The sequence below is a fragment of the Brassica napus genome, chromosome A9, assembly GCF_020379485.1.
Source record: "Brassica napus cultivar Da-Ae chromosome A9, Da-Ae, whole genome shotgun sequence".
Lineage (NCBI taxonomy): Eukaryota > Viridiplantae > Streptophyta > Magnoliopsida > Brassicales > Brassicaceae > Brassica > Brassica napus.
Window position 1 is genome coordinate 32,851,821 of NC_063442.1, and position 15,612 is coordinate 32,867,432.

General features: G+C 33.6%; 2 protein-coding genes and 2 non-coding genes across 7 annotated transcripts; 3 read left to right on the forward strand and 1 right to left on the reverse strand.

Moving 5' to 3' along the window:
• Window positions 1–5,683: 5,683 nt before the first annotated feature.
• LOC111200303 (proteasome subunit alpha type-7-A-like) lies at window positions 5,684–7,611 on the forward strand. Its single transcript, XM_022691064.2, has 3 exons — window positions 5,684–5,960; window positions 6,568–6,982; window positions 7,285–7,611. Exons 1-3 carry the CDS (start codon window positions 5,788–5,790, stop codon window positions 7,447–7,449), a joined length of 753 nt encoding a protein of 250 aa, XP_022546785.1. The 5' UTR covers window positions 5,684–5,787; the 3' UTR covers window positions 7,450–7,611.
• A 617-nt stretch (window positions 7,612–8,228) lies between these two features.
• On the forward strand, window positions 8,229–8,302 carry TRNAV-AAC. The gene has a single exon. It is a non-coding gene; the product is annotated as a tRNA-Val (tRNA).
• A 47-nt stretch (window positions 8,303–8,349) lies between these two features.
• Window positions 8,350–8,421, reverse strand: TRNAD-GUC. The gene has a single exon. It is a non-coding gene; the product is annotated as a tRNA-Asp (tRNA).
• A 59-nt stretch (window positions 8,422–8,480) lies between these two features.
• LOC106364837 (serine/threonine-protein kinase rio2) lies at window positions 8,481–11,864 on the forward strand. 4 transcript variants are annotated; one of them, XM_022691066.2, is made up of 14 exons: window positions 8,481–8,567; window positions 8,919–9,051; window positions 9,136–9,182; window positions 9,271–9,341; window positions 9,443–9,556; window positions 9,643–9,818; window positions 9,918–10,006; window positions 10,145–10,262; window positions 10,427–10,500; window positions 10,602–10,649; window positions 10,733–10,895; window positions 11,089–11,220; window positions 11,299–11,397; window positions 11,475–11,864. In XM_022691066.2, the coding sequence occupies exons 2-14, from the start codon at window positions 8,968–8,970 to the stop codon at window positions 11,616–11,618; spliced, it is 1,359 nt and encodes a 452-aa protein (XP_022546787.2). In that variant the 5' UTR covers window positions 8,481–8,567; window positions 8,919–8,967; the 3' UTR covers window positions 11,619–11,864. The 4 variants fall into 4 exon arrangements, with proteins under 4 accessions (XP_022546787.2, XP_048597001.1, XP_048597002.1 ...); XM_048741044.1 differs by having other exon boundaries at window positions 8,511–8,567; window positions 8,916–9,051; XM_048741045.1 differs by having other exon boundaries at window positions 8,515–8,665; window positions 8,916–9,051.
• Window positions 11,865–15,612: the final 3,748 nt, after the last annotated feature.

The following is a 15,612-nucleotide window of genomic DNA, read 5'->3' on the forward strand; positions in this document are numbered from 1 at the left end:
GAGATGTTTGATCTCACAGTCAGGCTTAGCGATGACTTTCTGGGCAGAAGCTTTGAACACGGTGGTTCATGTGCTGAATTTGTCACCAAGTGCTCCATTGGATGGTGATGTTCCAGAGAGGGTTTGGACTGGTAAGGATGTTTCTTACAGTCACTTGAGAGTCTTTGGGTGTAAGGCATTTGTTCATATTCCCAAGGTTGATAGATCGAAGCTTGAGATGAAGTCGCGGCAGTGTGTGTTCATCGGTTATGGTCAGGATGAGTTCGGGTACAGATTTTATGATCCCGTTGAGAAGAAGCTCGTAAGGAGCAGAGATGTTGTGTTCATGGAAGATCAAACAATTAAGGACATTGACAAGTCCAAAATTCCAACTCAGGTTTATGAAGGTTTGATCGATATAGAGGCTACTCCTTCTACATCAGTCCACGGTGAGGTTGAGGTTGAGGTTCAGAATAATACACCCGGTGCAAATGCTCCCGCACATGAAGATGGCACTGGTGATCATGGTGACGATCATGGTGAGACACCAGCTGCTGAGAACCAACCTACTGTTGTGAGAAGATCCGAGAGAGGTCTTAAACCGTCGACAAGGTATGATCCTAGTGAGTACGTTTTACTTACTGATGGGGGAGAGCCTGAAAGCTATTATGAAGCTTTGGAGGATGAACACAAGGATCTGTGGTTTGGAGCCATGGATGAGGAGATGGATTCTTTTAAAGAGAATCACACTTTTGAGTTGGTGGAATTGCCTAAGGGCAAGAAGGCTTTGCTTAATATGTGGGTGTACAGAATTAAGCATGAAGATGGAAATAAGCCACCCAGATACAAGGCTAGATTGGTTGTGAAAGGTTACAGCCAGAAGAAGGGGATTGATTATGATGAGATCTTTTCTCCTGTTGTGAAGATGTCATCCATTCGGGTTGTTCTTGGATTGGCAGCGAGCCTTGATCTAGAGGTTGAGCAAATGGATGTGAAGACTGCTTTCCTTCATTGTGATTTGGAGGAAGAGATCTACATGGAACAACCGGAAGGCTATGTTAAAGAGGGCAAAGAAAATTTGGTTTGCCGCTTGAAGAAAAGCCTTTATGGATTGAAGCAAGCACCGAGACAGTGGTACATGAAGTTCAAGTCTGTTATGGGGGAGCATGGTTATGCAGAGACTGATTCAGACCATTGTGTTTGGTTGGTGATAACCAAACTTGGTGATAGGCTATTGATATTAGTCCATGAGATTAGTATTGGGCCTTGGAGGTTATTAAGGTTAGTGAGACACATATATAAAGTCTCTTAACCCAGTTTGTGAGGGGACAGAACACAAGAAAGAAAGAAGAGTACTCAAGAAGACTCTTGACACAAAAGAGAGAAAAGGAGAGAAGAGACAGATTTTCGTCTGGGTTTGTCAAGGCAGGTTTGGAGGGTCAAACGGATCCCGATCGGACTGATATTTTGTGGGAAGTTTCGTCAGTCAGTGGGTTAAAGGTTCACCGAAGGGATTTGGATTCTAACGGTTGGATCTTCTGTTGTCTGGATTTTCGTGAAGCTGGTCGTCACAGTTCTTCAGTGGTGCTGTCTTGAGTGTTTGGTAAATCCGACGGTGAGATCTTCTCTGATTGAGCTGATATTTGGCAGAGGTGTTACTGACTTGTTCATCTTGGATTTGTACGGTGGGATTAGTCTCTGGTTGCCGGAATACTTGTGAGCTGAGGTCGTTTGGTTGCTGCCGGTTTTGAAGCTTTGTGTTGCTCTCTTATTGTTGTTGTTCTTGTGTTGGAGATAGCTCTTTGAAGCTAGTGTCTCTGTTCTGTTCAGGCTGTTGAACAGGGAGGACGTGGTTGTACTCACATACATTTATATAGTGGATTGTTGAGTGGACTACGGTCCCGTGGTTTTTCCTTCTCACATCGAGGAGGTTTTCCACGTTAAAATTGCTTGTCTCATTTTATTATTGCTTATATCAAATCCTGCAACTGTCGAAGTATTCTCCTCTCAGGTTCTCACAAGGTCAGGGGAAACACGACCGCAAAGTTCCGCTGCGCCGTGTCCGTTTCTTATTTCCCAACAGGAGGAACCAACACAAGGACATTCCCAAGAACAATCACAAGCTTGATCAAGTGTTTTATTGGTTATAGTGATTCACGGTCTTCATCTCTTTTGTTATGTCATGAGTCTTTTGTTATGTCATGAGTCTGAATTGATAAGTTTTTTTGTTGTGTTATGAGTCTTTTTTATGTAATGGTTCACAATCCTTAGCTCTTTTGTTATGTAGTGCTTCAAAACTCTATGTCATGTGTTCTTTTTTATGTATTGGTTCTAAACTCCATTTTATGTAATTGTTCACAATCCTTTCCTTGTCGTATTATGTTAATGGTTATGATGATAACAAAACACCATTATAAAATAACCAGCAACATGGTCGAGAAAAATACACAAACTTGTTCAAATATTATCATGAACAACCACCTAAATGTCATCAATAATAGAAGTATATCTTTACAATTCCACCATATATGCATTTTTTTGGGTAAACCCACGAGCTTTATTTGAACCATGGTGAAGAGAATTTTTTTTCTTCTGCAATTAGGCAGTCGACGAAGAAGAAGGGAAGAACTCCTAATTAACAGATGTTTAGGTGTAATTAATGTTTGACTTCGAGATGATTAAAAAGGTCAAGTCAACATACATTTAGGATTAATTTAGATAATTTATTAAGATTTATTTGGCTTACTTAAAAATTGGAGATTTTTAGCTTATTTTTGAAAGTTTAGGATTTAAATGGCGTTTTTCCCTTAAATTATATACATTTGTAGATATATTTTGGGTTTTTCTAAGACACTGTTGTAACAGTTTTACTCAATAAGCATTAAAAAAATATATTTAATTAGATCTTAACTTTATTAAATAATATATTATATTATTATAAAAGTAAATACACACATAATATCTTCAGAATATTTATGGAATCTCAAATATTATATTTCAAAATTTATTGAGATTAATTTTATATTTTGATTAATGGGTACATAACAAAACTATACGGCTATACCTAATAATTAATATTTTTTGATAAAAATTAATATTTGTTAAAATCTTAAAATAAAATTATATTATATCCAAATAATATAATAAAATCTTTTCAAAATTAATCTTTTCTGAATTTTACATTTTTTTTTCAAAATTTTCTGAATTTTGCATAAATACTTAGTATATATATATTCTTAATATTTATATATTATATATATATATATAATATCACAACTCGTATATGGTTCTTTTTTTCATAATTATATGATGCATGTGTTTAAGATGATTAATATGACACAATAAAATTTAATATTTGTTAATCAAAATATTTAATGTTTTTCCTTACATTATTAACCAATCAAAAGTTATCTATTGACCTTTTATCAATAAATTTAATTTAGCTAAATTATTATAAATTTCAAATATATACAAAACTTGCTTAACAAAATTAATATTATTGGATATAATTTTAGTTAAATTAGTTCATAAGTTTCATTAAGAAAGTTGGTGGCTATCTCATGAATGTGAAAATTTTGAATAAGTTCCTCGTCAGTTTTTCTAACCAAAAAAAATTAATAATATATTGCTTAGAGATTCAAATAGTATTTTGGGAAAATTGTTTTTTTAGAGCAAAAAAATGGTAATCATGTCCCATTAGACTAATATGATCTACTAATTGTCTCAATAGGTTAAATAATTTCAAAATGCCAATAATACCCTTCAAAATTCATTTATAAATTCGAAATTACAATTACAAAAAAAAATATTATAAATAGTATAATATAATAAACTAATTATAATTAAAAATAAACAAAAATTATCGGCTTCCTCTCACGGTGTGTGTTCCGGCTTCATCTTTGCAGGGATAGCAGTTGAACAAGAAAATGCTGCTTATTACTCGCAACAGTTTAAGGCAATGGAAGCAAGTTTTGTTTCTAGGCATGAGGAATCATCACTAGTGGCTGCAGAGAGTGGGTGTGATGTTAGTGGTAGAAGAGACACTTCATCTTCTCCTTTGAGCAATTTGATCGAGTCTTTGAGGACCATCTTGTCTGATCCTATAAAGTATGTTCTTTGAAGTGAAAAGTAAATTTGTTTGTGACTGTAGTAATCTTTAGACAAACAGCTATTAGTGGTACAGAGTTTAATCTATTGCTATCGATAATTCTTGTGTTTAATCTATTAATTTTATTCTGTCTATTTGCATAATCTTAGAGGGGCTTTGATGTCTGATGCTATGATTTTGCCTTGCGGACACACTTTTGGAACTGGAGAAATAGAACAAGTTAAACAAATGATCCAGAGTTTTATGTCTTTCATCACAGTCTCTTCTTTTACTCTTTGCTATTCTATTCTCTTTTCTTGTGCTTATGAAATCTGTTTTTTTTCCGCTATGTTCGCTTAGAAAGCTTGCTGCACTTGTAGGATGGAAAGCTGTTGGGACTACTCAATGTTTGAACGGCTGGTGAAGTCTATGATTCCTGGATTATGACTTTATGATATACATTTCAATGATTCACAAAAGATATCAACTCCTTGCTGCAAATTTTCTTATTAACCAATCAGACATCATCCTCTAGCAAAAACTTTTGTATAAATGTTTCCATTAACTTGGGCGGTCATTTTTTTTGCAGGTATGTTTTGGTGAAAACACTAGACAATGCAGAGAGTGTTAAGCTTCGGTATGGTCCACTGGCCAAAGCCACAGAAGATCCATCAGCCAAGGCAACACCAAGCAAGATGATCTCCAACTGGCTCTAAACAGACCTTCCTTGTGAAGAGACTACTTTCTGTAGTACGTTCTCTATGTAAGGAACAGAAACCTATCTAAAGATCATAGATCACAGTTACCTATTTAAAATCGATTTTTTTTTTCAAAATATAAAAGTGAATATTCCCAAATATTTTGTTTCCATATTTTTAGGAACTGATTTCTTATCCGTAGAATACAGCTAATTTGTAGAAATCGGTTTCTACAGTTTTTTAGAATTATAGTAATGTTTAGATTTTGATTTCTACATGTTTTAGATTTATAGTAAATCTGTAGAAGTTGGTTTCTACATGTTTTAGATTTATATTAATGTGTAGATTTTGATTTCTAAAGATTTTAGAACGGTAGGTTAAGCGCGGAATATGTATTCTAAATATTTTTAGAATATTCCTATTTACGTAGATCACGTATTCTAAACATTGTAGATTCAATGAAAAAAGTAGATTTTTTTTCTACTTCGTAGAATATCATTTCTACTTTATTTAGAACATAATCTGAAATTTATAATTTTTAATTTTTTTATAACTGGAAAAAATATCATTAAGTTCATATAGATATTTTATCAAAAGTTACTATTTTTTCAAATTTTTTTTGTTTGTACAATTATTTATTAAATTTATTTTCAAAAATATTAAAGGGTTTATAGGAAAATATGACACAAAATATAGATTAGTCTAAAAGGACATAGTTACCATTTTTTTGCTCTAAAAAAACAGTTTTCCCTAGTATTTTTTAATGATAATAATAATTCTTAGAGAGATGGAGATTATCTGTTTGGTTTTGGGCCAATGCAGCACATATGAGGCCCACTAGAGAAACAAAATCCATCACTGATGGGTGGTTCATTCTGATTGGCTATAAGGAGTGGTAACGTGAACCTGTCCGCAGAAGAATATAACCCAACTGAGACTTCTTAACTTGTCGCCTAAGTCGGAATCGACATTGAAGAAAAGGGAAGAGAGAGGTGTATTGAATCAGAAAGAACAAAAGGAGAGATGGCTAGATACGATCGAGCAATCACTGTGTTCTCACCAGATGGTCACCTTTTTCAAGTAGAGTACGCCCTAGAAGCTGTCCGGAAAGGTAACGCCGCCGTCGGAGTCCGCGGTACCGATACTGTCGTCCTCGCCGTCGAGAAGAAATCCACCCCTAAGCTCCAGGATACAAGGTATGGCTCCAGATCTCTACCGATTCAACATGCTTGAAGTGTGTGTTTTGGGTTTTTGTTACACATCTGGATCGCTTGGTTTAGCTCAATGTTCGATCGATTTGAAATCATTCTGGATGAAACTTGATGTTGGGTAGTGTTAGATCGTAGATTCGAAGCTGATCTCTTGTTAAAGACTTGTTTTTTTGTGTGTGTGTTTACGGTGAAACTTGCTCCTCTTCTATGAAAAGCTGTGTACAGTTTCTCTCAGATGTTTTATGATATAGTTTGATCATTCTCCAACGAATTGTTAATATTTGATGCTGAATTTGATTGAAAGTTTTCCCCTTTAGCCAATATCATGTTCGTAGTATATACAATCCTTAGCTTTACAGGTGAGTTAAGTTTGGTATGTGTTCGTCAAAATGAAACATACACAAATTCTCTAAGATGTGTATCTTATATCATATAGTTTCATCAGTCTCTGCGAAAGTTTTCTCCTTATCTTACCATTATCATGTTGTGGTCGTATATAACAACAATCTTTAGCTTTACATGTGAGCTGAGTTTTGGTGGTTAATCTCTTCTTGTCCCAATAGATCTGAGTTTTATTTTTTTGTTTCAACAGATCAGCCAGAAAGATTGTGAGTCTTGATAACCACATTGCCTTGGCCTGTGCTGGACTGAAGGCAGATGCTCGGGTCCTGATTAACAAGGCCAGGATAGAGTGTCAGAGCCACAGGCTTACGTTGGAGGATCCAGTGACTGTTGAGTACATCACTCGGTACATAGCTGGGCTTCAACAGAAGTATACTCAAAGTGGTGGTGTGAGACCTTTTGGTCTTTCCACTCTTATTGTTGGTTTTGACCCCTACACTCGTATACCTGCGCTTTACCAGACTGATCCATCTGGTACGTTCTCTGCTTGGAAGGCTAATGCAACCGGGAGAAACTCAAACTCAATCAGGGAGTTTCTGGAGAAGAACTATAAAGAGACATCGGGACAAGAGACTGTTAAACTTGCAATCCGTGCTCTGCTTGAGGTTAGTTTGTTCTATAATTTTCTATAACTAAACCAAGTAGGTTCCTACTGGGTGCCCTGTTATTAAACTTAACAATGTGATCGTACTTATTGGTCTCTTGCGAGCCTTAACCGTGGAGCAACATACAATTTACCGTGTTATGTTTCTCCACTACTGAAAGGTGGCTTTAGGTTGGGGACAAAGCGAACAAAAAGTGACAGTGTAATAGAATGTTACTAGTTGAAAAGGAGAATAACGTTTGATGAGCAAATGAACAAGTAACTGAATCTTGTAAAATGCTGATGAGCTTGACAACTTTGCAGGTAGTTGAGAGTGGTGGAAAGAACATTGAGGTTGCTTTAATGACAAGGGAGGAAGGTACTCTGAAGCAGCTAGAAGAAGCTGAAATCGATGCTATTGTGGCTGAGATTGAAGCTGAGAAGGCGGCCGCAGAAGCAGCCAAGAAAGCCCCTTCAAGGGAAACATGAGTCCGATCTTACAGTCTGGTTTCGAAATTCTGGTGTTGGTTCAAAGTAAGATAATTGAGGGTTGAATACAAAATATCTGGACTGCTTTAGTTCATGTTGTTGGATTATTAGCCTGTTTGACATTTCATTATTTTGCTATTTTATGCACGAATGTTTGACTGAGTTTTTTTTCTTGGTCATCTTTGCTTCACCATATGGTTGTTGTAGACAAATATAGCATGAACAACTTAACCCAAAAAATAAAAATAGCATGAATAGAAAAACATTAAGAGGGGTGTAGTCAACTGAGAATTTTAGGTGATTTGTATTAAAATGACAAATCCACTGTTCATTTAAAATTTACTGTTATTGGATTTGACATTTCATAAAGTACTTTGAAATCCACTGTTATTGAAAATATTTTAAGTTCTGAAGTTTTAAAGTTTTCAATTGATTTCGGGGTGTTTCGATGAAGTTTCTTAATTAAAAAAATTAAACTCAAATCTCATGGTTTTAAGTGATATTCTAGAGTGGTTTAACAAAAATCACCTAAATCTCTGTAACCTCTTGAAATCATCTAAAACCCTAATTAAAATCAAATCACTTGAAATGTTTGATTGAATACATCCCCCTAAAGACCAATTTAGCTGATATTAACTTCCAGAACCAGAAGAATGCATAGGAAAGTAGGAACAATAGAGTTTTGAATCAAAAGAAATTCGATAATTGGTTGGAACGCTACGAGATCAGTTCAGGTCAGCGTATTATAGAATTTATTTGTGTCGTTAAACTAACAAAATGGTTTCGTGGTGTAGTTGGTTATCACGTCAGTCTAACACACTGAAGGTCTCCGGTTCGAACCCGAGCGAAGCCAATTGAATTTTTCGATATTTTGAACTTTATTAACAAAGCAAAAAAATTCGCCGTTGCCGGGGATCGAACCCGGGTCACCCGCGTGACAGGCGGGAATACTTACCACTATACTACAACGACATTGTTGTTAAGGGAAGATTGAAAACATAACTAACATATATATTATTTAATTAGATAATTGCAATCTTACGACTGTTAGTTAACGACTTCTCTCTGGGCTTCGAGAGTTTGCGCCGCGCTCTCTCTCTCTTTCTCTAACTTTTCAGGTAAAGCTCCTCCAGCTTCTGACAGTTGTTTTGTTTGTGCATCGCTCCCTCCTCCTGCGTGTTTCGTTTCTAGACATAAGCTTCCTCCGTCTTCCAAGGTTTTGTTATATCAATCGACATACCTATTATTAATATAGCTCTCTCCCTTCTTGTCGAAATCTTTTATTTTTAGAGTTCTAGTTTGAGATTAATTCGTATGTAACCGGCGTCTACTTGTTTTTGTTCGAGAGCCAATGTTTATTACTTTAGTTGTCAAGTTTGAACATTTTAGTGTTAGCTTGAATCCACACCGTTCTAGGGTTTGATTCACTATTACATCAATTTAAAAACTGTTTTTATCTTATTTAGCAGCCAGGGGGTTGAATCAAAAGGGGGTTGGTTTCACAGTGAGGCGTAAAGGATGAAGCTTGACGTGAATGTGCTGAGATATCTATCTAAAGATGATTTTAGAGTTCTCACTGCTGTGGAGATGGGAATGCGTAACGTCAGTCCTTCTCTTCTCTTCTCTATTCCTTTTCTTATTAGTATTAGCCTTTTTTTTATTTCTTTGTTGTTTTCGTATTTGCAGCACGAGATTGTTCCTTCTGAGCTCGTAGATCGCATTGCTGGTCTCAAGTATGCCTCTATCTTGATGCTTTGAATGCTTACTTTTTTGCTTTGATGAACCATATTGTGTGATTCACATACCTGTTATATTGCACAGACATGGAGGCACATACAAAGTCCTCAAGAACTTGCTCAAGTATAAGCTTTTGCATCACGACCGCTCTAAATGTGACTACCTCTCTTCTCTCTAAATGCATTAGTAGCTTTTTCTGCTTGTTAGTCTTAGAAACTCGCATATTCTAATCTCTGTTGCCTTGTTTCTTGTTTAGATGATGGATTCAGACTCACTTATCTGGGATACGACTTTCTTGCCATTAAAACATTGGTCAACCGTGGTGTTTTTACCGGTGTTGGTCGTCAGATTGGGGTTGGTAAAGAGTCTGGTCAGTCTTTTACCTTTTTTTTTTTTTTTTTTGATCCATTTCGTTGCTGAAGAGATATTGTTCTGATAGTTATGGGTTATAAATAGACATATTTGAGGTGGCTCAGGAAGACGGAACTATTCTGGCAATGAAGTTGCATAGACTAGGGAGAACCTCCTTTAGGGCTGTTAAATCTAAGCGTGACTACTTGAGGCATCGCAGTAGTTTCAGCTGGTTGTATCTCTCCCGTCTTGCCGCTCTCAAGGAGTTTGCTTTCATGAAGGTTTTTTATTATTGCCTTTTGTTCCATTAATGTAATTGTAAACATTATTCTTGTTATTCTTCTTGGCCTAATGTTTGGTTTGGCTTCTGAATCGAGCAGGCTTTGGAAGAACATGACTTTCCTGTTCCAAAAGCTATCGACTGCAATAGGCATTGTGTTATCATGTCTCTTGTGCAAGGATACCCCATGTAAGGATCTACCTTCATGCATTGGATTCGAGGCTCCTTAGAAGTTGATCCATTTGCTTCACTCACTCACTCACTCACTAAGAAACAGTTATAACCTTGCTGCGGTGAATCACATCTTTCATATTTGATCTATGATAGGGTTCAGGTGAAGCAATTACAGAACCCTGAGACAATTTTCGAGAAGATTATTGGCATTGTTGTTCGTTTGGCTGAGCATGGTCTAATCCATTGCGACTTTAATGAATTCAACATCATGGTGAGATACACTTTGAATTATCTAGTTCATTAATGCCTTGTATACTCTAAGTTACTTTTGCTGAACATTGAATGCATCTGTTTGAAGCTGCCTCGTTATATGATTCTGTAATCATGCTAGTTTTTTCATTTTCTTACACCTTTGTTTATATGTCTATGTTTTAGATTGATGATGAAGAAAAGATTACGATGATTGACTTTCCACAAATGGTATCTGTTTCACACCAAAATGCACAGATGTATGTGATGTCTCTCGTCTCTGGATCATGCCTCCGTCCTCTCTTTTCATTTTCCGTGCCGTGTTCTTGTTTTGTTTATGGATTTTTTTTTTGTCTTTCAGGTACTTTGACCGTGATATAGAATGCATCTTCAAGTTTTTCAGAAAAAGGTTAATTACATATCATCTGTTCACAAGTCCTGGTATCAAAATCTCATTCTTAGTTTCTGTGAACTCAATTCCTATCTTTCCAGGTTTAATATGTCTTTCCAAGAAGAGAGAGATGATGAGACAGAGGTGGAAGTGGATGAGAACAGCAGACCATCTTTCTTTGATATAACCAAAGATGCCAACGCTCTGGATAGAGAACTAGAAGCTAGTGGTTTCACTAAAAAGGAGCAGAATGACCTCGACAAAGTATGTGATCCTTTTTACCTAAGTAATAACACTGCTTATCTATCTGGGGCCGTATGTACTTATGAAACACGTATTTTAAATGACAGGCTGCCTAATGTGTCAGTTGTGTTGTAATTTTGCAGCACTAATCTCTACAATGTTTTGCCTGTGAATGGTATATTAGAATGAAGATGTGGTTTCATGTCTTGTGTAGTTTATCGAAGGTGGGATGGAGAAGAATGAAGATTCTGACGAGGATGAGGAATCTGATGATGAAGAGGAGACTGTTGAGTCAAATGAAGAAGGAAACCTAAATGAAATGAGATCACTACAGTTGCAAGAGGAGGTATAAAACATTTCCATATAAACTGAAACATGTTCTCTCTTACCATGCTAACACTATATGCTTTCGTATGATGTGTAGGAGCAGAATAGTTCAAATGGCGTTGAGGCTGAAGTTGAATTGGATGATAATAAGAAAGACGAAAGCAGTGGAGATGAAAACGAAGCTGGAAGAGATGAGGTCAGTAGTATCTTCCGTGTAGTAACTTAGAGAGTATTGCGTTAGCTTAACAAATAATGCAACTTCCTTTGCTTCAGGAGCTGGACAAAAAACTGGGAAAGCAAAGACGCAGAGCCATGGCAGCAGCCAGGGGAGGTAGAAAGTCACAGTCTTCAAGAAACACATACAAGGACAAAGGAGGCCGTTCCCAAAACTCCAAGATCAACATGAGCGGCTGGTAATAAACTTATTATAGTACACAAAACAAAACTCTGCAAGATATTGAAGAAGCCAACAACGTATGATTGATTCTCTCTCAACAAACTATGGGCTTAATGGGCCTTTTAATATTTTAAACGGGCCAAATTTTGATCTTCTATTGTCTTTTTCGATAGACTAAAATGAAATGAATATTCAGTTTCTATATACACTAGATCTTTTCTCCGCGCTACGCGCAGATTATGCAATATAAATTTTTTCACGGTCCCTATTTTATTTTCATGTATTTTTAATAGCTTTGTATAATTTCGAACCATTAACCAAATCATTTCTAAAGTAATAAATTAGATAAATATAAATTGCTTTATATATTATTGTCATATTGGATGTGCTATTAGTCTTTTATGCTCTTTATGTTTTGATTCTACTTCTAAGCATTTTAATTTGACTGATTTGTTTCTTCTGAATTGTTAATAACATCTATGGTAAAATCCAAAGTAAATCTTGTTCATGATGTTTAAGTGAGTAATAACTTTCATGCATTATTCAAAAAATAATAATTTGCAATGCACTTCCCCTTTCACCTTTATTGATGTTTGGTTTAATGTTTTGGTATCAAAAATTTTGATTTTCTTATATTGAATGTTTTGCAATTGTTTAAATTTTGGTGATTGTTCATCCTATACACAGAGACGCAGAAAATGTCAAACACGGAAATAATTTTAGATTAAATCATTTCTTATATTTCTTCTTCAATTTTATTGATTCGTATTTACATATTTTACAGAAATTTTACAAAAACAATTCTGCATTATAATTTTAAGGTTTACTTCTTACATAATATATACTTGTCTAACAAAATAAATACTTTTTGAAATTTAAGTGTTTAAATACAATTTTTTTAAAAAATATTTAATAGTAGATATGTGTTGTCAGCGGCCACACGTAACAACTGATTGTAAGTTGGACATATAATATGTATGAATGTTTTGGGTATATTTTGTTTTACTTAGAGTATTTTTGTAGTTTGGATAATTTAAACATATATTACATGAAATCGAAAGGGGTATACGGAAGCGGGTACGTGGAAATCGGTATGCGGAAACGGAACCGTATGGATGCATAGAAGCGAGAATTTTCAAAACATTAGGAAGCGGATACGTTTGAAACATATATCCAAATATATATATATATACATATTAAATATAAGAAAAAATTATAAAACTTATGACTAAAATATTTTATTCAAATTAAAAAAAAATCTTCATTTATAATCATTTATTATAATTTTGAAAATATAAATAAATTAACTTCAAAAATTATTACCCAATTAATTATTTTCAAAATTTCATAAATAATTAACACAATATATTTATACATATATGTTATATCTCTAATAAGAATTCAGGGCATAAATATTATTTACTGTATTAGTTTTAATATTTGCAAATTTTTATTCTTTTTTATTTAAGTATTAATAACTTTTTGATTTTATACAAAAAAACAAAAAAAAACATGATTTTATATTCTATGTATTGCGTTTTCTTAAACGGGAAAATGATAGTAAAACGGAATTGTAAGCTCCCGACATGTTTTTAAATAGAAGATTTTTGAATCTTTTTGGAACCAAAATTTCGTAAACTTTCACAAAATTCTGATTCCGGTTTCGAAACGGAAAGCATATGTCCAATGAAGCTTCTGTGCAACCTATATTTAAACTCATATATGAATGTGGTATTAGTCTTTATTTATTGTAATTTGGATTACCAGAAATTCAGACCGATTATGTAGGTTGAATATTTTGTTTTAATTTAAATAAAAATTCTTGTAAAATTTAATAGAGGAAAGTAATATTTTGTGTTAAATGAGAACAAACACCAAATTTATTAAGACATGTATGAATGGTGACCAGGAAACGGTGAGGAATAATGCATTCCCTAACGTTCATAAAAAAAATCACCATTCACAAGGAATAATAATTCACTCTCATTCCCTTTCATTCTCTTTTTTGTAGAGAATTTAAGAACAAAATTATTCTTTGTTAAATTTGATAAGGAACAAACATTCATTTTCATTCCTGATATTTTGTTCCCGTACATTCATTTTTTATTCGTTTCTCTTGATTCTCGAATGGTCACCAGTCAGACCTATAGTTGATGAGTAACACATGGATTATATATACATATGTTAAAAGTTTATGTCACTAAATAGTTTTAGACGTAACTTGAAGGGTGAATAATTTGTCGAAAATTATGCTATAAGACATTTTATTTTAATTTATTATAATAATGAGCGAAGATAAATTTTAATATGTGCATAGAGAAATCGTTAAATTATGTGATTGACTAATCAAATTTATTGAAAAGTAGAATACTGCCGCATTATACGCATATTGTATATTCAATTTTTTTGTGATTTCATGTTTAATATATTTTTTTAATATTTTTTCCTTTGTATTTTTTCTTTAAAGTAAGATTAATATGCACATAGTTTTCTACTATGTTTTTTGTTGCTAAAATATTCTCTTATTTAGTTGAGAATTTAGTTCCGTAACACGGAAGTGTATTTGATTATTATGTTTGGTGTTTCCTAAAAGTTCAAATATGAATACTTTTTTCGAGAATAAAAAGGTAGATATTGATTAACACTTTTGTTCATTTTGTTGTTGACCTCCATATATCTATTGCGTATTGTTTTGTAATAGTGCATTTGTGTGTTTAAATATTTCTCTTATTTTTCTTCTTGAGCTTCTAGTAATATCTATAGAGTTTAGCCACATAGGATGAATGAAAGATTTATTATATAATCAGAAAAGAATTTTATAATTGGCAACCACATTGTAAATTTTTATTTTAATAAAAAAAATTAAATCCATATATCTATTAAAAATCCAGACCTTAACTCTTGGAGAGGTGGGATGTACAATCCATGACATACCCTCTCTCAGATATTCATACGGACAGATGTGCAGCCGTGGTGATCAGAATAATGTGATTTAGTTTACGTAGTAGGAATATTAAACCCAAAATGTTTTTATATCCAGAGGCCCTCCACTGCCACTGGACCGCAAAGTTCCGCTCGTTGTAACTTAATTGATTGTGCTGTTGGATTAATATTCTATACGCGAGTATTGTTTTAAAAGATTTGTTATAATTTATTTTGCTTGTAGTATTATTTACCATGTTATATTTTATTTATATTTAACATTTTTATTTTCAACCGTTTTTGTCAAATATTAACTTTCTATTTTTATAGTTTGACATTTTTGTCTATTTTTGTAAACATGAATATTATTTTTAATGGACGTCTTGTATATGTAAATAATGTTCTTTAAAAAAAAAAACTTATGTTCATTTTTAAATAATGTTACATATAAGGAAACACTAAAAGAGAGCAGTATGACTAAATAGGAAAATAGCAGATATGCTGTTTTACCCATATGTATTGTATGCATATTTTTTAAAATTATTATATATAGTATATTGTTTTTTAAGATTTAAACTATCTGATGTAATTAAAAACTTATTGCGAGTTATTAGTATACTTCTTTATAAATGTACATTTTATTTTTAATATATAGTCTTCTATACTAATTGTAGATTTAAAAAAAAATCTTGTGAGTTATAAACTTATAATTGGTTAAGAGTCGAATTTCATGCCGGCTTTATTTATAGTAGCAAAATTCTTCGTCCTTTTTTTTGACATTTAGCTATTCTAGTGTTTTTTGTTTGTGTATTAACTGAAACATATTGATAGATAAAATATGTCATTATTATAGTAAGAAATTTCACTAATTTGGTATACATGTGTGGCTATATAATGACATAATTCATGTAGTTCTGCCGAATGTTGAGAAAGATATAGATATTAATTTAGACACCCAAGAAAGTGAAGAAACTTTTTTTTTGACAAAAGAGAAAGTGAAGAAACTTTCACCCGTTTGACCAAAAAAACAAAAAAAAAGAAACTCTCACCCAAGAATAAACTAACATTCAATGTTAGAATGCAGACGCCACC